General features: G+C 42.0%; 1 protein-coding gene across 2 annotated transcripts in view; it reads left to right on the forward strand.

The window, feature by feature from the left end:
• The window catches only part of Mfap3l (microfibril associated protein 3 like), a 39,240-nt gene extending 36,669 nt beyond the window's left edge, over nucleotides 1-2,571 (forward strand). For both annotated transcript variants that reach the window (XM_036166587.1, XM_036166589.1), the window contains exon 3: nucleotides 206-2,571. In XM_036166587.1, the coding sequence (XP_036022480.1) occupies nucleotides 206-1,134 (929 nt within the window). In that variant the 3' untranslated portion in view covers nucleotides 1,135-2,571. The remainder of the gene's footprint in view (nucleotides 1-205) is intronic.
• Nucleotides 2,572-26,880: the final 24,309 nt, after the last annotated feature.

Below are 26,880 nucleotides of genomic sequence, written 5' to 3' on the forward strand. Positions count from 1 at the left end.
TTGCCCGTAATATACGACCAATATTAGTGCTTCCTTACAGTGTTGCAGAGGGGATGAGTGGGTGTGTGTCACAGGCACACAAGTACATCTGTCATGTGCTCCATGCCATCGTTAGTCGCTGTGCATGTTTTTAAGCAGGCATAAGATTGTGTGGCCATGGAAATCATATACTCTCGGTTGAATTCTCTTCCTTCCCTTCTGACAGGAAAATGGCAAATGCATGGTGGCCTCCTGAACATCACCAAGGTGTCTTTCTCAGACAGAGGTAAATACACATGTGTGGCGTCAAACACCCATGGCACTGTAAACAACACGGTGACCCTGCGAGTCATTTTTACCTCTGGAGACATGGGTGTGTACTATATGGTTGTCTGCCTCGTGGCCTTCACCATTGTCATGATCCTCAACATTACCCGCCTGTGTATGATGAGCAGCCACCTGAAGAAGACAGAGAAAGCCATCAATGACTTCTTTAGGACAGAAGGGGCCGAGAAGCTGCAGAAGGCATTTGAGATCGCTAAGCGCATCCCCATTATCACCTCAGCCAAAACTCTAGAGCTTGCCAAAGTGACCCAGTTCAAAACCATGGAATTTGCCCGGTACATCGAAGAGCTTGCCAGAAGTGTGCCCCTGCCTCCCCTCATCATGAACTGCAGGACGATCATGGAGGAGATCATGGAAGTGGTCGGCCTGGAGGAACAGGGGCAGAATTTTGTGAGGCATACCCCAGAAGGCCAGGAAGCCACAGATAGGGATGAGGTCTACACAATCCCCAACTCTCTGAAGCGAAGTGACTCCCCCACCGCCGACTCAGACGCCTCTTCCTTGCATGAACAGCCCCAGCAGATTGCCATCAAGGTTTCAGTTCACCCGCAGTCCAAAAAGGATCATGTGGATGACCAGGAGGGTGGACAGTTTGAGGTCAGAGACGAAGAGGAGACAGAACCATCAGAGGAACACTCCCCAGAGACTGGAGAGCCTTCGACAGACATCACGACCACGGAGCTGACATCTGAAGAGGCGTCACCTGTAGAGGCACCAGAGCGAGGCCTGCCACCAGCACACCTGGAAATGACAGAGGCAGCAGTGACATGTGACAAAAACACCTGCATTATTTATGAAAGCCATGTCTAATCTTAACTCCGAAAAGCTATGCATATCAAGAAAAATCAGGGGCTGCTCCTTGTAATACAAATGTAGTATGCACTTGCCGCTAAGCCTTACCAGGAGACTCTCATCCCTTAGGTAGGAGTGATGCCCCGTGAGAGGGAAGACACCTGCATGGAGTTCACGTGACGAGACTCACCCCAGTAGGAAAAGACGTGAGAAGTGCTGGGGTACAGAACTGATAATATGGGGCAGAGGTCTGTCCATGTGATCTGAATTGTAGAGGCCGTTCTCTGCCAAATCTCTTCATTGCTGATGCCCTTTTGGCCAAGAGTACACTCTTGTAAGACATTCTGAGTTCAGGAGCCCTGTCTAATGCACACTGCATTGCTTTTCTTTGGAAAATTATAAGTCTGCTACAGTAGCAAATGCTCATACATGGGTTTGTTGCACTTTCTTCTCAGTTTTAATCATCTTCACTGTTCTTTTATAGTAGAGTGGTTGTTATTTTATTGATATGAATTGCTCTTTCTGATGGAGCCTTTCATATCACCTTTGTCCTCATTTTTTCTTAGTGTATTTACCTCAGAGTCTTGGGTGTCAGTCACTGGCATGGCTGATATCTATGTCATTTGTAATGCCCCAGAGTAGTTACTACACTTCTTTTCTTCTAATTTTCTCTTAAAAAAAAACAAAAACAAAAACAAAAACAAAAACAAAAACCCTCACACCTATGTTCATACACTTTTTGTTTCCAATGAAGCTGCTATTGTGAAACTGAGAAAAACTTTGCCCCCAAATAGCACTTTAATAGTCAAATACCTGTACAGTTCTGAGAGCATTTAGGTGCACAGCTTGAGGTGAGGAGCAAGATTATAAATGCTTAGATATACCCACAGCACTCAAGGAAATGGTTTCCATGGAAGTGCCCTCACTCTCCAAATGAAGACAGGTTCTTTATCTGGAAGATTTATTGCTTCCAAAGACAGAGGCATTTGGTGAATTCCTGTAGATACAGCATGTCTGCTTCCCAGAAGGCCTTGCAGGGCTCTTAGTGTGCTGCTCAGCTCAGCACTAGATTTAGGGCAGCAACCAGCAGCTCTGTGACGAGTATAACCAGGTCCCCTTTAGACTGCACACTTAACTTGTTGATTGTCGAAAAGCAGCTTGCAAAATTAGGGTAATGACATAGAGGATTTTATCCTGAAATGATTGGATTCTTTGGCCAAAATGCAGTGTGTAAGGCAGCTTGATATTAGAGAATAAAGACAATCCAGCCATCCATAGATTTAATTCTCAATTGTGCCAATAACCAACGAGCTGCCAGGCTTTTAGCAAATCTGGGCCTTGGTTTTAAAACTCCTCTCTGTAAGAGAGGGCAAGCTGGCATGAGCTCTGAGTGCTGCTCGTTTTCCATGGCATCACATTCAGAGAAAGAACCCAATAGTAAAACTTTTTATTTATTCTTTTTTTTTTTTTTTTTTTACTTTTTTCACAATTGTTTTTAAGATTTTTGTTTTCATCTCTGGGTTCCCATGCCCTTTTGATGCCCTGTTACTTACTCAAATGAAAGAGATCGTAGCATCTTCAACAAATTCTGGAGCTTCTCCCCTCCAAAAAAATAAATTGTGTGTCCCACTTCTACAATTTATATTTAATGGTAAGAATGATGAGTGCTGTGATTTTATTTTCAGACACAAACAAGGGAGACTGAAACCTAAAAGAATGTAGCAGAGTCGAGGCCATCTCAAGGGTGATAAGTGTGATGGGCTTGTTACATCAGAGGTTGCATGGGTTGTCACAACAACCCCAGATGTTTAGTAATCACCCCCCCCCCCCAAATCAGAGGAAATGACCTTGGGCATCCTTTCTTACTGAGGCTTTGATCATTTCATTTGAGTGTGAATAGAATATGCAAGTAATGTTCAGTAGCCTAGATGACCCCTCGTAGCTCATTTAGTGGAATTTTGTGGAAAGTTTTCAAATTGTAATAACCCTAAAGTCAATAGGAACAGCTTGTGTGGTACATACTTTACTGTGGGTGCATCTGCTACTGAGGGTAGCAGGATTGACAATACTAATGATCATGACAGGGTTATAGACAATTCATGTGCAAAGCCATCTGACAGGATCTGGAATTTGACCAATTCCCCTTTAAGAGGAATTCCTTATTGGCACCTAGTTGAAAAGTCTTATGGGTCACCTGAAGAAATTTGTAGCCTGCATCCATAAGGAGCCAAGACTTCTTGTGGAGCTCTCTGCATGGGGGTTTATACAGTCACATTGAAGAAAAATTTTAGTCCCAGCTCTTGGAATAAACAGATTCCATGACTGTCATGGAATTGACAAATGCTTACTTTTGACATAGATACCCAGAGTAACAACAGGAACTGACTAGTGAATCTTCTGTGATGATATGTGAACTCTGTCCTAGTCAGTTCTCAGTCCATCCAAGCCCATGTGCAGACTTCCCCAAGGAAAGTGGAGGGCAAGGTATCCATGCCATACAGACACTGATTAAGGATAATAAGCTAAAGTAGGCAGATTTAGCAAGAGCTAAAATATATGACCAAAGAATGTATGCAGATTCATTGGATTCTTTAGACTGAAGTGGGATAGAGAATAAGTGGATGATTTTCAAATCTCCTTCTTTAAGGTATCAAATGTTCTCAGTATAACAATATACAACATTAAAGGGAATTTGGCTTGTTATGGAATTTGTCCATCTAGAAATTCTATGCTCTTGCTGCCCCTCCACAGGACCTTCCCAAATGAGAACAGCCTCGTACTAGAATATGAAATATGGAAGACCTCAAAACACTTAGCTGATAGTTTCCCCATAACAGGGAACCATGCAGGTTCTTAGAATCATTCATGGAGTTCCATTGAACACAGATGCACACATGCTTGTGCACAATGGACTCATTTGGAGCACTTTTAAAAGCTCAACACTCAATCCCAACCTATGTATGTCCTTTGGGTCTTCTATAGTCATTCTTAAAAAAAAAAAAATCAAACAGTTTCTGGTTTCTGAGTCATCCTGGTCATACCTCTAGCAATTTTTTTCCTGAAATTCTGAAAATGATTCACATACATATGCATATTTAATTCTCTTAGATGGTCTATATACTTGGATGGTATTTATTCTAAATGGGAAAAATACCCAAAATTTTATATGGTAAAAAAATCTATGTAATTTATAATGTTTTGTTTTATATATTTATATTTTCATATCTTTAGGGCACATCTGTTGTTCTCATCTTTTTTGTATATCACAGTTGGCAAAAAGAAATGCTAATACTTGACTAAAATCTCTAGGAACCAAATGTGATCTATGTGATACATACTGTATATAAATTGCTCTGGAAATACCTGAATGTTCTCACCCATGCCAAGCATTGTTGTGTCGTGCCATTACGGCCAGAACGTCTGGGGTGCTCACGAACATTACTTTTTCACAGGGAAGACTAAAAGGCCTGATAGCCCACTCAATGGATTTTGGAATCTCTTTTCCTTCTTTATCTTGTTTGTTTCTTTCTTAGCTGGACACGTCCTTCTGAAGGGCAAATGGGAGATGATGAGAAAGGAACATGAATGAATCTAGTTATGAGCCACATTAACAGACTGAGAACATGCGTTAAATCCTATGCCTGGGCTGTCATTCACTGGTGACAGAGCATCTCCTTAGCTCTGTTGCACCAAAGTGTAGAGCATGAAGAATGCTTGCATGTTTTGAATAGGCACAGTGGATACGTAGTGCGGCTGCTCTTGGGGACAATGGGGACACCCATCTGGCACTGGAAGAAATGTTTTAGAAAAACAAGTCAATCATCTTTTCTTACATGGTTTGAAGGAGGATGTTTATTCTGTGTGAGAGCCTTTAAATGGCAGTCCCAATGGTTAGCTTAACTGGGGATTTCCGTGTTTTCATTTGGTAAGAAATGGAGCATTTAAGTCTATTTCAAACACTATTTTTTCAGCGCATTCGATTGCTATCCTTCACGTCTTCATGCATCCTCTCTCCACCCTCCCATTAAGTCATCCCCATTTCTATTGTTACTCCTTAAATACTTACTGAAACTCTTAACTATCAACCAAACTTCATTATATATTCACACACATAGCTTTGAACATCTGTTAACATTAAGATATTGATTTTACATTTCACCGATAAAGCCTTCAAACTATTAACAAAGTTCATTTTCTTAATAACCTCTTTATGATTTCTTCAGAGATTAACAGGTTTTGATGAAACAAATCATTTATTGGTAAAATCATCAAATAGAACAGAATTACTTGTCTTTTCCAAAAGACTAGGTATTTGACTATTATACAAGAAAAATCTCATGTGAGAAGGATGCTCTTTAAATGACTTTTTTTTCTCAAATATTAATGTAAAGGGGCTGACTTTGAGAATGCTTCGATCATTAAAGATAGAATAAAAGTAGAAAGGAAGTTATTCTAAGAACATTATGGAATAAATTAATTTTATTATTTAACTAATTATAAAAGCCTCAAGATGTGTCTTTGTGATATTGCAGAACCACAAACAGTGAGTTTGTTTCAGAGAATGTGTTTGCATCTATGTTTGGTTTTCTGTGCTTCACCAGTTCTGAACATCCTTCGTGAGACCGGAAATGAGGTGGGAAATGTGTCAGGAAGAAATACAAAGTAATTTAAAGCTATAAACAATGACTAAGGCATACGTTGATATCACTGTAGTAAAAAGAAAACATGATGTGTGATCCATCTTGTAGTCTGATTGTTGCTTCAATAAAGGGTTTACACAGGTATGTGGCTCATGTGTCATGTCCCATCTGAAGGGAACGTAATTGTGGCTTGAAGGACTCCTTGCAAGTGATATAAAGTCTGTGCCCAATTCATCTGTGCCCAAAATCATTTCCCCACTTTTTTTTTTTTTAGCTGCAGCATTTCTTGGGAAAGGTGGAAAAGTCATTTTGATCCTAGTTCAGAGCCCTTAGCGCTTCCTTGACAAACTTCATAAAGCAGTTTATCTATACTGTTTCAGTTTTAGCCATAACATCAAGCAGCAGATCCTTCTGAAATTACTTTTGGACTAGGAAACTCACACATTGCACAGAAAGGATGTATCATAGTAGAAATTCTTCAAGTCACCTGGACAACTGGAGACCCGGGCTGTCTCCAGAGACACACTGAGTGTCTTCAGTGATCTAGTAACATGCAGAAACTCAAATCCTTTTAGATGAAATGTAGGGTAAGAAAGGAGACTAAAAAATTATTGCTTGAACAACAAAAACATTAAAGAGATTTATATTGGTGTTAAGGGGCAGATTGTCAGCTGCATCATAACAGGAAAGAATAAGTTTGTCCTGGTAAATTTAAGCTGATTTGTATCTTAAAGACCCAAACCAGGACCAAAAATATTTTTTTTCAGGTTCTGGAATGCTGTGGTCTTCAAGCGGATAGGTCACATGCAGTGTGTGGGAGTGACTTTCTGAGGATCATATAGTTGTAGACTTGGAAAGCAAGTGTGAGGTTCTTCCCTATGGCGTCACTGTCAAGCAGTTCCACTCTTCTTGGAATTACAAGGGGGAGATCTCTTTACCCTAGGAAGTAAAATATTCAGCTGTGGATTGGTTTTAGGCGCTGAGTCAAAAGTCTTAACTGCTTGTCTCCGGGTGGTCCTTTGAATGGGAAGTATGACTTGGTCCTTCCATGATAAAGTATCTTCTATACTGTCAACACAAACCCAATTTAATGCACCTATCACGGAAGATTATAACAAATGATTGGGCATTTCTGACACTATTGTATTAGCTGTGCCATGTGGAGTGAGGGAAGGGCTTTTGTCAAAAGGGACATCATTGGCATTTCTCGTACTATGATGGCACAGGCTAACTACAAAGAAGAGGTTTCGTTAGCTCACAAATTTAGCTGCTGAAGAGAGCACAGTACCCTATGCAGGACCCAACTGGGCTGTTCCCCGCAGCACAGATAAGCAACAGCAGGATTGTAGATGAAAATATTGTATCTCTGAACAGAAAGACAAGGAGGCCTAGCCCTTCTGAGAATGTGACCCAAGGACCTCCCACTGGACTCTGCTTCCTTAAAGTCCCATTACCACCTCACTGAAATGCTAGGGGACACAGCTACAGTCAAACCATAGTCTCAGAGTGGCATTAAAACAACTGGCCAAGGGAATGGGATCTCTAGCCAGGGTGGAGACCTAACATTCTAGTTAAGTCAAGTCAATCACCTGGCCATGGGACCACCCCTCAGAACGGGCACTCGCCATAAGCCTGGCTAGAGATAGATTCCTTTAATGAGATACTGTGCTTTTCCTTCCCAGGAATTCCCCCTGCCCCCCCCCCCCCCCCCCAGAGAAGCCACCAGGAGGTTCAGCTGGTTCTTCCTGCCTTTCTGGGGTCTGAGTCAGAATAACAACATAACCTTTCCTCTTTTTCCATCTCTTTTTTTGGATGTTGGCCAGAACGTAAGTATCCTTTTAGAACCTAAGTATCCTTTTAGAACTTAAGTATACTTTCCCTGATACTTTGGGCTTTTCCTTATTTTCTCCTAAAGCCTCACTAACACTGCCATGTGGCTGCTTGTCAGTCTTAAGTCTGCCCTCCATGCTGGCTTAAATGGCATGACATTTTTCCTTCTCTCCTCCATTAATCATTTCTGGGCAGCTGCTAAGATTTACAGCTTGCCTGACAGGAGGGGTTTTTGTTGTTTGTTTGTTTTTCAATAATAAAATTGTTCTCAGACTTTGTTTGAGTCTATCCTTAAATTCTGTTCAACAGATTTATTACCAAGTAGATCACTATGTTTTCAAGGAATTATTAGAATCGACTTGAAAGAAGTATGTATTATATGTTATCTCAAGATACTTTCTTAAATGGCCAGCACTAATTGCCTTTATAATGTTAGGTAAATCACCAAAGTTAAAACAATGTTCCTAAGATAATGACAATATGAAATACAATAAAAATTAAAATGAGGTGTAATATGGTAATATGACTTTCTCCAAACAGTACATCTAACTAAATTGATCATTATCCATGTATTTTCTACTTCTTGCCCAATATTTACTGCAAAGCTGAGTTACTTTGGTGAGTACCTGCAACTAACTAAATGTTAGGTCCGGACAAAACCTGGGACCAGAGGCTAACTGAGGCGCCTATTAACATATGATGGCAGACACTGGTCATCAGGTTCTCCCAGCATCTCAAGTGTCTATTACAGAGGCCTGGCTCCTCTCAGTACTTCTCACCCACAGCCACCCCCTCCCCTAAACCTCTCCAGCCCCAGCACTTCACGGCCCTTCACCCTGCTCCTCTTTCCTGTATAACTCGGCCATTTTGGCCACGTGCTCTCCTGGTCCTTGGATCCTCTCTTGCCTTTTCCCTTCTCTCTCCTCTCAAGGCCTGGTCTATTCTGCTGACCATGTTCTCTCTGGACCCTGCCAGATGCCTCTGGCTGTTCTCTCCCTCATATCTACAATAAAAACCTCCTCCTCAACCATACCTAGGAGAGGTCATGTCCTCATTTCATTCACTAAGTAGAATGGTTTTTCTTATGGTTGACTGGGGTTTTAAAATTCACAGTGGAATAGGAAACGCAGAGAACCGAACAAATCACCTGTGCAAACCACCTCTTGCAAAAATTGGGAGCCTTTTTCTTGTTCCTTGTAAATCCTGTGTAAAAGTTAGTCATCCTGTAAGCCCTACTTCTCCTAGAACAAGGTAACTTCCTGGAATGCTAGGAGTCATAGTTCTTGGGAAATAACAAATTTATTACCCACACGTTTTCACTTCCCTAAACAAGTTGTTGGACCCAACTACAACAGATGTGCTTGATTGCATGTAGGCAGGGGGTACTTAGGCAGGAAATATATCAGGATGTATTCTTGCCCCTTTTGGACCTGATGGGAAATGCAATGAATTCTAAGTTTTACCTTTTTAAGTCTCTGCAAAATGTGAACCACTCCTGGGGGTCTCAAAGTGGACCTGACCAGAGTCCATCTTGGTCAGTATTTAATTAAAGCTTGCTTCAAATTTGGCTCAAATTGTGGGACTGCTTTTGCTCTCTCGAATCTCAGGTTTAACACCTGCACAGCATGATCTTAGAACTGCTCATGATTGATACAAAGCTCTTCCACACTGGAGAAATTTAAAGTAATCAGTGTCTCTATATTTAAACCTGGCTGGACTGCCTGTTGGTGCTGCTGACATCTAACTTGGACAAGTGAAGGAACAAAGTCCTGAAGCTTCAAGAGGCTTCAGAATCCTAACCACCAGTGTTCTCACATGACACAGTGTCTTAGAGTTTTATTGCTGTGAAGAGACAACATGACCACCACAATTCATAAAGAAAACATTTCATTCAGATGGCAGCTTATAGTTTCAGAGGTTCAGGCCATTATCATCATGGCAGGTAGCATGACAACACGCAGGCAGACGTAGTGCTGGAGCTGAGAATCCTACATCATGCAGGCAACAGGAAGTCAACTGTCTCACTGGGCGGGGCTTGAGCATATATGAGACCTCAAAGCCTGCTTCCACAGTGACACACTTCCTCCAATAAGGCCACACTCCTAATAGTGCCACTCCCTTTGGGGGCCACTTTCTTTCAAACCACTACACACAGAAACAGAAAGTCTGTCTGAAGAAGTATGTCACAGCTCTACACACTGCCCTCCTTGTTTGGAATTGCATTGTTACAGAGATTGTCAGCTGATGCAAAAATTTGAAAGTGTTGAGGCCTCAGACAATGTAATTTCATGTTCTACATTCTTTTGTAAGGAAAATGGAAAGGGGAATTTAGTGATCATCAGATTTTTACAATGTGAAAAGTGTAGCTTTCCATGTATCAGCTCATCTTAATTTCTGTCTTCACAATAATTGGGATGCATTAGCGATGTCTGTGAATGCTGCCAGGTCCTGAAAAGAATGTAAATGAAAAGTATGTGTATTTTTGTAATCTGCTGAGTATTTTATGATACCTTCTCTCATTCCCTACTGAATTTGAAGGAATTAAGTATTTACTTCTAGGAATCCTTTGAAATTGCTAATTGCTGCGTTTCAGACAAGCATACGCAGGCTCTCAATAGCCAAACTACACTAATCAGACAGCCCACACCAGACGTGCTGGATCAATGAGGAATTTGCAGCATGACCGGGAAAGCAGAGCAGCTGCAGCTAACAGGGGAGGCACCAAGAGACACAAGGATCACACAGCCTCACCAGTGAGATAACACACAAAACACAGGCCAGGAAATGTCCCACATTTCCTCCGAGTCCTTGTGTATGGATTTAGATGTTCCTTCTTAATTTTTTAAAAGACTTCTAGACCACTCAAAAGACTAGGAGTCAGGCAGATCACAGCAGGCAGATGCACAGGGAAAAGAAGTCCTAGGTAGAATAATGCTTAAAATAACCAACTTCCTGCCCCCCCCCCGATAAAAATTTGGTGCCCCCACCCCTTGGACTTTTAAATCTCCCACCAGCAAGACTCCTGTGTCAGGAACCAATCAGCTTCCTTTGCTTTGTCTGGATTATCTAATCCCCTACAATAACCCAAACCAACTCTTAGGAGAAAGAGAACTCACCCTACACCCAATCATAAATGTTTGAGCTCTGCCAGACAAGCTAAAACACCACCCTCGGGGCCCCTCTCCACTCTGGAGAACGCATCTCTCTGCTACTAGAGGAGCTGGAGGTAGAATCCAGCACCCAAAAGAAGCCCTTCCTCACTGTGCTGGCAGAAGCCAGAGTCATTTGGGGAAGAGAAAGTCTCAACTGAGGGATTGCAGCCATCAGGTTGCCTATGGGCAAGCCCATTCATCTTGTTAATGACTGATGTGGGAGGTACCATCCCTGGGCAGGTGGTTCTCAGAAGAAAGCAACTGAACAATCCATGAAAAGCAGCAATAAGCAGTTTCCCCTGCTCTCTCTGCTGAAGTTCCTGCCTCTAGCTTCCTGCCTTCCATGAGTTCCTGCCTTAGTGTCCCTCGATGATAGACTGTGATTGGAACATGGAAGCTAAATAAACCCATTCCTCCCCAGGTGCTTTGGGTCATGGTCTTTATCTCAGTAGTAGAAAGAAAACTAGGACACCCCCTCCAAGAAAAGCATAGGAGTGAGAGTCCAGAGTGCCACTGAAGCAGGTCCTGAGACAGGTGATACAGATCCCCTGTAAGTCCCCAGGTCACAGACAGAGAATCCATGCATAGTCATCACCCAAACATCCTTCTATGGATAAGAGATCTGTGGATCAAGATCTCCTTAGGCAGCTATGTGACTGTTTGGAGGTTTTTGTTGTTTTAAATTAAATTCTTTGCTAGTCTTTTTGTTTTGTTTATTGTTTGTTTGTTTATAAATAAAAATGTCCTGAGTTTGTGCCTCTTTGGGAATTATAGTCAACATCTTTAAGTCATGCTTCCTAAGGTCAGTTTTTGACCAAACTAGCTATAACAATTCAAACTTAACAACAGTAGAGAGGACCTGAGAGTTGGGGAGACCAATGAGAAGGAAGGGGTGTAGCCACTGGGTGTCTCTTGTCTGTTATTAAATACATTTGCCATTTTTCTCTAGTTACTAGTTGGCCCTGTGATCATTACTGCTTAGAGAATCCTATGATTTATGCTGCTCTTCAAAGCCTAATCAGTAAAATATAATGCTTTCCCACTCCCTTCTGACTGCAGAAGATGGTCCTAAACATGCAAAATAGCTAGTTAGCTGTTCTATGAGAGCAGAATACATTCAAACATAAGCCTACCCCGGATTATTTAATTCTATTTCATTGAACAGTTCAACATAACTCCACTTTACATCATTATACAAGCCAGATAATGTTGGTGGTTCACACCTGTAATCTCAACACTTGAGGGGAATACTACTCTTGGTTTTGACCTGAGTTGGTTACTAGACAATAGTGCCATTCATGAGGCAGGAAGAGATTGTTTTTAGAGGGTCTCAGAGTGAGGACTGAGTGGTTATGAAAATGATATATTGTTTAGCAGAACATTATGGTTATCCACATAGTTGAAATGGGGACTAAAGCTCAGCATAGTAACCTAATCCAGAACCGCCAATTAATATGGAAGATGTAGATGAGGTTGTCTAGGGATGTGTATAGATTAAGTATGTACAGCAGAAGCATAGGTAGCAGCAATATTGATGACTAGAAGCAGAAGTCGCTTATTGAATATTAGGGTGAACCATTGACGAAGGCAGAGACATCAGACAGACACAAGGGTCTGAGGACACAGAAGAATATAAAGGCTTTAAACGATCCCCACAGGCATTGTTACTTGAGAGCATTAGGATCTTCAATAGAGAAGTTCCTTTTGCCTGTACTTGCCTTTCAACATTTAAGTAGAGAGAAATGAATGGACAACTTCTCACAACTCTAGTCCTAGGAACAGCTGTGAAGACCAGCTGCCTCATAGAACCCAACTTCTCAAGAAGTCCTGTTTGATCACAGGACAAACATTTCTACTGTTTCCTGTTGACTGGGGGACTCCTGTGGCAATAGTGAAGTATCTTTTAAAATAATCAAGAGGATAGCTGTCTTTATGACACATTGCCTCTATTGCCAAAATGTGAATTTAATAGCAAAAATGTATACGTGCTCATCATGGTCATCTAAATCTTGACTACTGTTGTGAGCCTGGGTTTTGCTTATATGTTATGTGGGTGAAGATTATCTTTCTGAATACTCCAAAGCTGGGACACAGAGCATGTATTTCATCAAAATGTTTTATGTTGGTATAACAAAATGTAGGTTCACATTGACTCTTTCTTGAGTCTAGTGAGTTCTTTACCCAGTTTCTCTAATGGCGAGATCTTGTTATATTGCATTACTGCCGGTACATTGACCTTACACTTCTTCCACTGTCTGTTACTTTTCTCATTGCCAGGGCCAAAGGTCATAAATAACCAAAGGCAGGAAGGGTTGACTTGGCTCATGGTGTGGAAGCACAGTCCATCATGGCAGGAAAGGCATGGCAGTGGAGTGGCCCATGGCTGTGGCAGCAGGAGCAGAGGAAGAGGGTGGTTATGTCATTTCCTCAGTGAAAAAGCAAAGGGTTGGGCCAGAAAGCATGGTTAGCCTATAAAACCCTTTAACCCTGCCAGTTTCCGTGGCTGCCCACAAGGCCCCACGTCTGAAAGGCTTCAAAACCTCCCAAAGAAGCGTCTGGGTGTTAGAATTCTGCCCTTACTCCAGCTGCACATGCACAGTTCAGGGTCTTGCATCTTACATCATTAGTGTGCGCTAGCGACTATGTGCGCATAGTGTGGTCACATAATCAGCACATGCGTGGTGTAGCTCCGTACCGGGGGCCCTTAAAAGGTGGATGCAGACCCTATGCTCGCTCTGCTCTCTGCTCTCTCTCCCTCCCCTCCCGCACTAGCCCCCCCCCCCCCCCCCCCCCGCGCGCGCTTTCTCCAAATAAAGCTCTGAATACTGATACTGGGTTGTGTACTGATACTGGGTCTTGTCGTGACCGTGACCATGGCCTTTCCACACAGTAACCAGCGCCATTTATCTTCTTTCCCTGGGGACCGAGTGTTCAAACACATGAGATGGTGAGAGATATTTCACACCCAAACCATGACACCAGTCTTACTCAGTTGCCCCATTTCACAAGTACTCAGTTGTGTGGAGGGAGGGGCGATTTTATTCATCCACCTAACCCACTGAAACCTGAGCATCTCAGGAGGTAGGAATGAGATGAACAAGAGCAACTTTGACTCCACAGAGACCTCGAAAGGGTCGGTAGAGATGGCGTTGCTCAGCACAGGCGAGCATCCTGAATTCGGCCTCTTGGAAAGTGAAGACAGGAGCTGCCTAAGAAGACTGAGAATATCAAAAAGCATCTTCTTCATACTGTCAACCATGGATAGCCATGCCTAGATACTAATCAATTTGTAACATACAGCATATCATATCCGTATTTGCATGTGTAAATTAATCAGTAAAAATCATAAGAAAATTACATTCACTACCTAATTTTCAGCTAAGAAATTTCTTCAATGTTAGCTATTGTTATTTCTTCAACAGACTGAATTGCAGTGCTTAAAGCATTTGGTTCAAAGTTAATTGGTGTACTGTATTAAAAATCAAATTGTCAGCTCTTCTTCAAGAAATTATTCCCCACAACAGTGGGTAGGTCGGTAGATTTTCAGTCCAAGTAGCAATATTAAGGCATCTTTCAAATGCTCATTTATTCAGAGTATGAAGAATTAATTAGAATGCTTTAGTTCATCAGCCTCAAAAATGTTCCCTGTAATTGCCTCATCAGTAATACTGCTATTCAGTGGTTTGTGATCAAAACTCAGGGTTATGAATGAAATTCTGTACACCATGCTCCAACTATGAGGTTCAGACTTGTTCTAAATTGTACTCTGATTTTTTTTTCTGCAAATGATATATTTCCCCCTTTTAAAAATTTGTTTACGCCGATTTATCAATAGCAGGGTTTGACTGTCCTGTCCCTTTCTTGGTATCAGAATATTTTGCTACAGCGAGGTAAACCTGTAAGTCTTTTTTTTAGTTTGTCTCTGTGATATATTCATCTTTCTTTCTCCCTGTCTACAAGAGGAAGGTAACTAGAGCTGGGGAGATTGCTCACCCACCAAGTGCTGGCAGAGCACCTAAGCTTGAGCTCCAGCACCAATGTAAAAGGCCAGGCTTGTTGGTGCATGGGAGGCAGAGCAGAAGATCCCTGCAGAACCCCAGGTCCCAATGGGAAGCCTTGTCCCAAAAAAACCAGATGAATGGCCATCCTGAGAAATAATAGTCAAACTTGACCTCTGGCCCTCATATGTACACACACACACACACACACACATACACACACACACACACACACACACACACACACACACACACACATACACGTGCACAAAAGAAATAAAACAAATTTCCCCAAGGCTACAAATAGCAAGTCCATACAGATTCTGTAGCAACTGGTATAAGGGGAAAGACCAGACCATGTCCACACCTGCACATGTTCCCCCATCCCCCAAGAAATCCTGGAGACTACTAGCTTTACTACATGTTGATTAAATGATTAAAGGATAATAGCATCACTTCCAATTAATTAGGATTTATTGGAATTGTATTAAACAGGTAACCCCAATGAAGGACAGGGCTGGGATCAAACCCAGAGGCTCATACCCCAGTCTTCCTAAAAGCCCTCTGCAACTGAGGTATGCGCCTAGCCCCAAAAGTACATTTTGAAGAATCTCTTTACATCTTAAACTTCACTTATATAGACCTCCATATCCAGGATAGCTTCCATAACCCAGATGTTTCTGTACACCTAACATTTGTAGGTCGAAACCTAATCCGCAGTGTCACAGTATTAGAAGATGGGACCTTCACGAAGTAATTAGTTCATGAAGATGGAGCCCTCAAGAACAGGATCAAGGCCCAACAAAAGGGACCTAAGGGGGAATCTTTTGCCCCTTCTACCAAGAGGGGTCCCAAGGAGGAGGTGCCACGCTTGAGAAAGTTGGCCCTTACCGAACCCTCCTCTGCTGTCCCCTTACCCCAGGCTCCACAACTGTGAGAGGTGACCTTCTGTTGTTTGTATACCACCCAGTCTATGGCATTGCTGTTACAGCAGCAAATAGACTGAGACAATGCTTTTTCTCAGTGTGCTTCCTCTTTGCAAGAAAAATAGCCGTGTTGGCTCATGCTTGTGACCCAGGCACTGAGAAGGCATAATGGGAGGATTGCTGTCAGCCAGCTCTACACACTGAGTTCTGTGTCGACCTGGGTTAGAGTGTGAAAAGCCGCGGATCAAATCTCAAGCAAGCAAACAAGACAACTTTTAAATTTTCCCTTTTTCCTAGTTTTCCCTTTAGCCTAATTTTTAAAAAAGGCTTATGCCACTCATTTCTGTCAGAATAAAATTAAATTTTTTACAATTAGAAATCTGTACTGGATTCCATACAGATAAACTGGGACGTTGAAATTATTTCTGCCATTGTGTGTCATCTCCTGGGTCAACACTTTATAATTGCTCCAAGATTAGGCAAATTAAAACCACCTCCTTTCCACAGTGTAGCTATTTGGGGGACAGTATGAGCGCCCAGCTGCAGATTAAAACACTTTACTGTTCAGAAAGTCCTAGCTTAATCCTGTGTTTCTTTTCTAGCAAAGGAAATAATAGCAACAAAATTCTAGTGAGAAACAAAATTTGAGACTCCACTCCCTGAAGCCCATTCTACCTTCTCCATCATCTTCACTATAGACTTCCTCTCTTGCAAAAAGTAACTAGGCAGCAGTGAGGGGTTTAAATGTTCCTTTCCTCATCAAGAAGCAGCTTTATCTGCTCTGGCTTGCTTCTCGGCCCCTGCCAGTCTTTGCTGCAAGAGAAGAAAAAGAACTCTTGAGGATTGGTTCAAGACTGAGGAGGGAAGAAACACAGACACAATGAGCTGATTGAAAGCCACACTGAGTCCAAAGTCCTGAGCCTGTGTTCTGGTGTTGCTCACTCACATTCACGTTTTGCCCAGGCAGAGTCCATGATTGAGGAGGGCCACCATACCCAGCATCCATGGAGGGAGGAGTGCTTCCACAGCTTGCCTCCACTTCCTTTTTCCAAGAACTCACCATTTCCTCTCCTTAGGGGAGTCAGGTCTCCCCTTGACCTTCTGTACCCCTCCCTCTTGATCTATTATGGGACATACTGGGCCAGTTATTCGTCTTCCTGGAAATAAACATTTCTGCCTTCTTCCCATCTGAAAGTTAGCCCAGTGCTTGTAGGTGGGCTAGTATTTGAATTTACACAGACAGCTTCTTAACTGGGAGGACACTAGCCCTTCCTTATTCTCATCTTTTGCCAATAGAACGTGCATATAATTATTAGAGGGAGTTTCTAGTGCTGGCTTACATAGTCAGAGGCTGAACAGTCTCACTACAGCTGTCTGCAAGCTAGAAAACCAGGGAAAGTCACTAGCTGCTCAGGCCAGGAATCTGCATGCAGCAGAACAGACACCAGTGATACAAGCACAGTGTTGAGACTGAAGATCCAGAAGCTTCCTGGAGTCTGGTGCAAGTTTGAGTTCCCAGGCTGAAGAATCTGAAGTGTGACATCTGTGGCCAATAGCAGTAGAAAAAGAAGAAAAGAAAAAGTACATCCACTCCAGAAAACTGGAGCCCACATGCCCAGGAGCTCTTCACTGCTTTTACTCTTTGTTCTATTCAGATCTGTGGTCAGCAGGGTGGTCAGTGATGCCAACGTTCAGGGTGGGTTTACCCCACTGAATAACTGTCTCTAGAGACACACCCACAGATATACCTAGAAGTGTGTGTCACAAATGTTTTAGGCATCTCTTAATCAAGGCAAGTTGACATCTCAGATTGGCCATGGCCCTCAAAAATACTCCTAGTCAACCCCTGACATTCTTGGTCACCATGCACACCCACTGACATTCATAAAATGCCCAGGTATTATTTTAAAATCTCCCTCCCCCTTATTTTACAAGAGCCTCTGCAAGTTGAGGTTGGGTCTTCCATGGGCTGTGAAGAATGCTCAGTGGCAAAAGGGCTTGTCATGCAAATATGAAGACCAGAGTTTAACCAACGTAAAAGGCAGGCAGGCTTGATAGTCATCAGTGTTCCCAACACTACAAAGGCTGAGAAGGGATCACTATGGCAAGCTGGCCAGCTAGACAAGCTAGAATTGGCAAGCTCCCGGTTCAAAGGAAGACCCTGACTCAAACACAGTGGAGAAGAATTGAGGAACACATCCGCCCTCAACTTCGGGCCTCCAAATGCATGTGCATCCACACATGTAAGAACACACATATACACAAATACCAAACATATGTACACAGGCAAAACTTTTTAGAGCTGGATACCTCCTTAATTCCTCCACACTTTTCAAACTTAAGAGTGACAGGGCGTGATTTATCTCTACCAACCTCCTTACTGCCATGCCCTTAAGCTCTCACAAGTACATCTCATTTTCTCCTGAGGCTCCTCTCTATGGGCATGCACCCTGCCACTGTCACCATCATCAAACTCATCCTATTGAGAAGCCTCAAGCTATTTGACTCTGAACTGTCTCCCTATGTGGCAAACTGCTTACACATCTACACAGCCTACATCCTACACTTCCTACATACATTATACACAGCCTAGCACACCACTGACAACCGGAGACAGGAGAGAAGAAACATGTCCTGATACACTTGAAAAAATAGTAACTGTGGAAAAATCAAGAATGCCGAGTTTCTGTTAGCAGAACCATCCCAGCATATGGCACATAGAGGTCTTGTGATGTCAAGAATGAAGCCTATTCATCCCTCCCACATTGTCCAGAACTTTGTACAAACACTAGTGCATTCGAAGCAGTTTATTCTTTGTGCTACCATCCTAGAGCTCCAAACCATTCCACAGACAGTGATAAGGATAAGGTTAGAATTGAAAGCCAGATTCTAAACTTTTTGCTTAAGTTTGGGGCCTCTGTCCCACTGTGCTGAATGTCTGAATTCGACAAGCATTATGTCCTTAACCTGAGAAGGATCTTGCGTCTCATAGTTCTCCACAGCCTGGTAACTGAGGAGGGACTCAGCAGCTTGAATACTTCTAGAATAACACCCTGCTACACCTCCCTGTGAAAACCTCGTTTCCAGCATTTGCAGAATGGTGAACAGCTGGATTCTTGGTGTTGTTTAACAACACAACAGAAATCCTTTTCAACCCTTCATCCATCCATATTTCCTGCCTTACTGGTCTTATCTCTGAGCACCTCATGGCTTCTGAGATCACCACTTGATAAAGAAACTATTGATAAACATGTGGGCAGAAGGTCAGCCCTGTTGTGTTCTTACTTTTATGAGAAGATTAGACAAATAAAGCCTGACTTGTTTTTGCTAAACACTCAGGAACTTAATTTTGCCAATTATAAAGGAGCTTATCTTGTAATCTGTCCTTGCACTAATTGAATAAGAGCAAATCCTCCTGAGCTACACAGTCGATCTTCTTGTTCCATGAGGAAAAAAATGAATGAGTGTATTTACTATGTAGCTTTTCTGATCTAATAGCCTATGCATCTACTTGTGTTTTATACTCCAAATTAATTTTAATATAAACAGTTTTAAAATGTAAATATAAAATGTGGAGCATGTTTGTAGGTATTTGTCAGAATCCCTGCACACATGGGTGTTTTTTTCTACTGGCTTTCAGTTGATTTGGGATTCCTGAGAGTAAATAGGGTTCCCCTTGACCTGATTGTACCAGGTTAATTAGGTATCCACACCAGAACACTTTCAATGAACAGCCAGGCACTAACTTTGATAAGTAATATCTGCCAGAGGGGAACAAGAATTCATTCATATAAATATCTATTGTCTTCATGCTGACGAGCTCTTGGTTCAAAAGGAAGTGGTGGTCTGTGTGCATTTATTTGGTAAAGATCAAGTAACAATGTTTAAATGGAGGCTCAGAAAAATATGTATATAAATTTAGAAAATATTCCTGAAGCATTTGTTTGATTTTCAAACTCTTTCATATTGAAAAATGTCCTAGAACAGAAAAGGCCTGGGTATGCAGTTAAGATTGATTATGAGTCCATCACCTCCTAATAAATGATTTTCCTGTTAAGCAATATTTGAGCCATATATGGTAGCATATGCTTTTAATCTCTGTACTCAGGAGGCAGAGGCAGGCAGATCTCTGAGTTCAAGGTCAGCCTAGTCTGCAGATTGAGTTCTAGGACAGCCAGGGCTACACAGAGAAACCTTGTCTTGAAAATTTTTAAAAAGAAAAGAAAAGAAATAGTTGAATACATTTAATTATGATCAGATGGCGATACGGTTTGGATATATGGAAGATTTAGCAGAAAGGCTTTTTTCTCTTCAGTAATTCAGCTTTATTTGCTTGGTGTCTGCTACAGCCATGGATATAACAGACACCAAAGAGACCAGAGAAACCATCAAAAATGGCTGCTGTTTTCAGAGTCTCTACCTTCCTGCAGAGTTTGTAAGAAGGGTAGCTGGTGATGCTGATAAAAATGTTGGTAATAATAAATGCCTTCCTTGGTAAAAGGAGAAAATCTTCCTGAAATTCCAGGGGAAAATCGCTCTTTGGTTGGGACAAACTTGGCATGCTTTTGGGTCGAACAGATCTAAATAAAGGGAGAGAAGGCAATGGTCATTGGAAGGCTAGAATGTAACATAAGGTTAGAGGCCAGACCAGAAACCCTCTGTAGCCAGCTCAGGAGACCTGGAACTCAGGGAAGAACTTGACCTTGGGGCAGCATGGCCTCCCTTACAGGGGGGCAGACACATAGGTACCTGCTAGAGACAAATAACTGAACAAACAGTAGAGGCCCAGAGAACACTCATGGGCAAGCTTTTTCAAAGACCAGACTGCAAGAGCGGGGTCTTGCTGGGGTGCTGAACTAGATCAGTGTCCCTGAGGGTAGATCATAGAGAAGGGATGGAGGAGACATTTCTCAGATGGTGTCATCAGGGGCCTGACAACAGATGAGCAACATGGGGAAGGATCAACATGAAAGTGGAAATTTTAATCCTCTGTGACTAGTAGAATATTGGTTATAATTAGCAAAATTAGCACAAAGACAGAACATTTGGAATAAATTTAAGGTCTTAATGCAGTCCTGAGAAATCTATTCTCGATCCTTACAACTGCTATTTATGTGCACACGAATGTGTACGTGACAGACATGCTTTTTTTCCTCTTGACACATTTGCAATTATGAAGTATTTTCTCTCAGGACATTAAGAGCCCACTGGGAGATTAAAACATTCAATAACATTTTGTACATTAAAATTAAAACACCAAAACAGAATCAACAATTGGTCTTCTGTTGGAAACACTTGTCTTTTCTCATGATATAATCATTACCAGAAAGGCTGGTTGTTCAGAAATCCCTAGCTGTGGGAACCCATTTTTCAGGTTCCTAGTGGCTTTACCCAGCAGGTCTGCATGGAGAGGATGATTGGACCACCGGCCTGAGTGCAGATGTCTGAGATGGTCTGCACTTGGTTGTGCTGGGAGGAGGTCTTTTGTTCCACCCCCTTGGCATTTCTATAAATACCCTAGGGCAGAGATTGTCAGGGTCCATTGAAATAGATTCCAGGCCCTCTCGGGGCTATCCTGTATTTTCTATATGTTTATCTCCACAATCGAAATCTTTCTATGTAATATTTCCTGCTGCTCACACTCAGGAAAACTCTGGGGGACTGTGGGGTTGGTGGGTAAACATCCCACACTTAGCCAATAAAGAGAGGGGAATTCTGTGCTGTGAATATATTGCTCTGATTGGTTGATAAATAAAATGCTGATTGGCCAGTAGCCAGGCAAGAAGTATAGGCAGGATAGGCAGACAAGGAGAATTCTGGGAAGAGGAAGGCTGAGTCAGGACTCACCAGCCAGACACAGAAGAAGCAAGATAACAAGGCAGAACTGAGAAAAGGCACCAAGCCACGTAGCTAAACATAGATAAGAATTATGGGTTAATTTAAGTGTAAGAGCTAGTCAGTAATAATCCTGAGCTAATGGCCAAGCAGTTATACTTAATATAAGCTTCTGAGTGATTCTTTTATAAAAGGCTGCAGGACTGTGGGTGGAGAGATTTGTCCCAACCACGGGCCAGTCAGGACACAGGAAACACTTCAACTACAATTCCAGAGTCACATGGAGCAACCGAGTAGGAAAGAAATGGCTTGTAAAAAACCTTGGAGGTCAAGAGGAGAAAATCTGACCCTATATGACTTAAATGTTTCTAAGCACGTGTAAGAATCTTGGAGATAGAAAAGTTCCCAGACTGGTTAAATTGCCAGTAGAATTAAGTGCCAAGGTTTTCTGCAGTCTTCAATGGTTCTGTGAGCACCCTGGTTCCTCAACAGTATTCCTCATGACCTCCAGATGGTAGAAGCAACTGCCCCTATCATCACTTCACTCTGCCATTTAGAAACACAGAAGAGCCTTCTCTTCTCATTCTGCTTGCTTGTGTGTCTTGTCTTGTTTTAAAGAAGGGGCTTCTTTAAGTACAGTCAGCAGACTTCCCTCATAGTTCATCTCTAAGCCAAATGAAAAAGCTTGACCCCAGGTGAGTCACTGTCTCCCAACAGTCCTTAGGGTGAGTGTCTCCACCTGGCTCAAAACTTTCCATCTGACTCAGGAAGGATTTTCCTTTTGCCGGGCATTGTAAATTCTGAGATGACAGTCGGGACTATAGAAGAATTTATGGCACTAAGAAAGTAAGCCAGTATTCCTCGGGAACTTGTGAACCAGTTCCTACCCACCAAAAAGAGTCCTTCACCTTGCATCTAGCAGAAGAGACAATGACATGTACCTATGGTTGCATATCCAAGGCCACATTTCCTCCAGGCTCCCTAAGTCCCTATTCACGAGTATCTGTTAAGCATTTTGAAGCCTCCATAGTAGCCTCTTGGACCTTCTTCCTTTCCCAACTCCTCCTGCACTGTGCTCACCCCTAGGCTGTTCCAGATTCCACCCCTGCAAGGTTTTCCCTGCCTGGCTTCTCCTCCATCTCCACTATTCTTACCCACTAGTCTCCTTTTTCTCACAGATAACCCTGGCCACATCCAGTCTGCTCTTTTTCTCTCTGCCCTGGACTCCTCCAAATGCCTCTAGATGTTTTTTCTCTTATCCACAATAAAAACCTCCCCACTATCCGTGGAACGGCCATTTCAAAGCTTTCTTTACTGTGCCTTGAATACACCTGTGGATCCAATTTTCACTTTCCGTTTGTCTTACCACCAAGACTTATCTTTCCATACAAAGAATGGTGATGCATGTCTAAGTTCTGTAATTAATACATATACAGCTGAACTCTTGATATCTTCAAGTGAAAGCATATGCTATTTCTAATGTGCCAATATGATGGATTTACCCCAGGCCACATAAGCATCTTGACAAAATCATGTTAAAATACTGAAACCAAATTGGCCATCCACCTACTTTTACCTAGCAAGCTGACAGGGTACTCCATTTTGGAGTCTCAATTCACTAGGCCACAAACAAACAGCCTATTTATTGCTTGTATTATTGTCCATTATTTTCTATGTCTGTTCTGGCAAATCAGTATGAAGTATGTGTGGATGTGTGTCTACCAAAATAAAAATATGCTATCATAACAAAAGATGATAATAATGATTAATATTTGAATTTATTCAATACGCATTGTTGGTTGCTTGCAAATGCATATGGTAAGTACTTTCCTGGCTACTAGAAATGTGGCAGTTATTAAGTCAAATCTCCTACTTTTCTGGAGTGTATGATCTAGTCAGCACAGGCAGTAAGCACACAGTCAATTTTTAAATAATATAATTTCACAAAGTGGGTAAGTGCTGTGAAAAACTAAGTCAGTGTAGTGGTGTAGTAAGTATAGCAATGACAACCTATTATATATGTTTATTTCTTCTACACACACACACACACACACACACACACACACACACACACACACCTTGCTGAATGTAAACTTGTGCAGATTTTTTTTTTTTTAACTAAAAACGTATAGATGAGCATGCATCCACACAGAAATCCCCTCTGGATCAGGGACTTCATTTTACAATGATAACAAGTTGCATCAAAACAAAGGAATCAAATCTAATGAGTCTTCAGTGCATCCAGCAAGCGCTTGCTGAACACCAGCTGTCCCGAGCAGGCATGGTTCCAGTCACTAGAGATCTAGTACCTGACAAAACAAATTCCTTTCCTCAAGTAGGTAACATTTTAGGAGACAGACAGACAGACAATAGACAAGAAGATAAATATTTACATGGGATGTGGTAAGTGCTAAGGCAGATGATGATGCAGGATAAAGAGAGAAAGAAAGTAGGGAGACCAGTTTCTGTTTCATCTGTGGCCCCAATAGTAGAAATACATATAAACATGCTGGAGTGGAATCCAGTGTGAGCCAGCTGAAAGAACACTTGGTGATAAGGCAGTGATGGGGGTGAGGCAGATATTGTAAGGACTTGTCAGCAATGATAAGAATTATTACATTGATTTGAGATGGGGCTCCTTTGGAGGGTTTTGGTCATCTGTGAGGCTTCATCTAGGAAACCTGTAAGTGGGGAAGTTTCTTAAGTAATAAAGCCCCAAAATGAAAATAAAACGATGTTGGGTGATGATTCTGCCTTCGTTCAGGTGTCCCTTGGATATCAACTTTGAAGCCCATGCTGGTTGGGTCCTGGGTTCAATTCCCACAAACACACAAATATAACAAATGAAGCCTTTTTCCTGTGTTTGACAAACCCCGACCCATCAGCCAGAACCCACCTGTCACTCTCGAAGGTGAGAATGGAAGCCTTTCCTTCTTCTCTAGTCTGAGATGGCCTTCTCACTGTAAGCACCTTTGAACTACAGCTGGTATAATGTAACCATCCATGAGCCTATCTGCCCTTCATCACTAGAATTCTATGAAGATGAGAGAGAAGGATCACAGGTGATACATCTTCAGGTCAGAGTTCATATCAGCTCATGGTAAATGAATTTTAGGTAAGCAAGTGAAATAAACAGGCAGTATATTCTGTGTCTGATTGAATTTATGCTCAGCTATCTCAGGTTCCTTTATGATTAAAGAGACAGAACACACTGAAATCCCCAAAGTCCAATGCACTTAGTTTTGTTTTTGTTTTTTATGTGTGGAGAGATAGAGCCTAATCAATAATGCAAGAGACAGATTTTGTAAACAATGGTACCTTCCTTACATAGGAGCACCTCTGCAGCATGCTTGGCATATTCAGAACATTTCACTGACCTCCATTATATTCTTGGAACAATTTGGAGGGGCAGATAGATGGCTCCTCTGATAAAGTACTTGCTTTGAAAGCATGAAGACCCAAGTTTAGATCCCTAGCTCCATGTTAAAGCTGGGTACCCTGGCAGTGTCTATAACCTCAGCAGTGGGGAAGGATGGAGACAGGCAGATTCCCAAAGCTCACTGGCCAGCCTGCCTAGCCAGCTGATGAGCTCCATGTTCAATTAGAGATCCTGTCTCAAACAATAACATTTATGTGATGAAATGGTGGAAGGCACCTGGTATTTACGTTTACGTCTGCCCTCCATTTACAAACACATATGCAGGGGGGGTGCTCAATCCAAAGTATTTTTATTCTCATCATCCTTGAAATCAGCTTGATTCTGTAGCTCTAGAGCTTTGTGTCTATTAAATTATATGTGTATTTTCCCTTTGTGGCTATTAAGGTTATATGTCTGTTCCCTCTTCTCTCAGCTAGCATTTTCTCAGCCTCTGTTGCTGCAAGAGAAAAGGAATTTCTTAGAGCCCCAGCCAGATTTGAAAGCTCCATCTCTCTTCAATAGGTCAGATTACATAAACAGGACCCTTCACTAGAATTGTCCAAGGACAACTATTTTTCAGACTAATAGGTCAAGGGATACAGAAACCAATGCTGGGCTGAAATAACAAAAAAAGATAATGTAACTCAACAGTTCATCTTAACTACACATCTTAACTATTCATGAAATCCACAACTCAAGGGCTATCCATCTAAAGAGAAACATTTTACAGAGAGGCTCGGGTTTTTCAAACTCACCTATCCACAGATTTATTATTTATGAACAGTTCTCCCACTTAAATGGCCTGTGCTTTGACTAGTAATTGCCTCCTGCCACTACTTCAGATTTCTTAAGAATTTCTGGCTTAGGGATCCATGAGCTATGCAACCATTAAACCATCTAAGTTCCCCCAAAACTCAGAGGTATAAAACATTTCAATCATGATTGTGGCCATTAAGGTGTGATGCTTGGAAACACACATTAGGTTTTGCTTCTTTGTGTGTTTATTGAGATAGATGCATCTCTGAATATGGTTATATATTAGTTACCATTGCCTCAAATATACCCTCAGAAACAACTTAAGAGAGGAAGAATTTATCTGGCCTTGTGGTTTGAAGTGACACAGTACCTCATGAGAAAGCATAGGGGTGGGCAGCTTTGTAACTAGAGCATGTGGCTACTTGTAAGGTATCACTGAGCAGGAAGGGGTCAGTGAGAGACCTCCCACTGGAACCAGGTTATAATCCAGAAAGCCTGATCCCCAGTGGCCCACTTCCTCCAGCTAGGGACCATTTTCTTAAGATATCACAACCAGAGTATGATGGCACACACCTATAATCCCAGCACTCTGGGGATAAGAAATTAGAGAACAATGTAGGATACGTAGCAAAAGCCTGACACAAAACAGAACAAATCCAAAAGGCTGGAAGGGAGTCCGTGAAGCATAAACATTGGCTACATTGGAATACAGGAATACACTGATTCACCAGGTTGAAATCTTTTAGAAGCTGAAATATATTTCCAGAGCTTTCCCATGTAACTATTTCAGGCCATAGCATTTGTCATAGATTGGACTTATGCCTAATCATACAATCTGATTGCTGCAAGTATTCAGATGTGCATGGGCAAAACAGTAATTCCACACCATATTGTTAACTTTCCTACTGGGATTATGTAAAGTCTGTTTGTTTTTAGAAAAGGTATTGACATAATTAAATTATGTTTCATTTGAATATTCCCTTTCAGTTTTCATGGCTTCCTCATTGGAAATCCACTCACAAATGAAATTTTATTTTGAGCCTAATCAGTTTACACATTAAGTGGGCTGATGTACGATGTTATGGTAATATGCCGGGCGGTGGTGGCACATGCCTTTAATCCTAGCACTTGGGAGGCAGAGCCAGGCGGATCTCTGTGAGTTCGAGGGCAGCCTAGTCTACAAAGTGAGTTCCAGGAAAGGCACAAAGC

This window comes from Onychomys torridus, chromosome 17 (genome assembly GCF_903995425.1).
Source record: "Onychomys torridus chromosome 17, mOncTor1.1, whole genome shotgun sequence".
Taxonomy (NCBI): domain Eukaryota; kingdom Metazoa; phylum Chordata; class Mammalia; order Rodentia; family Cricetidae; genus Onychomys; species Onychomys torridus.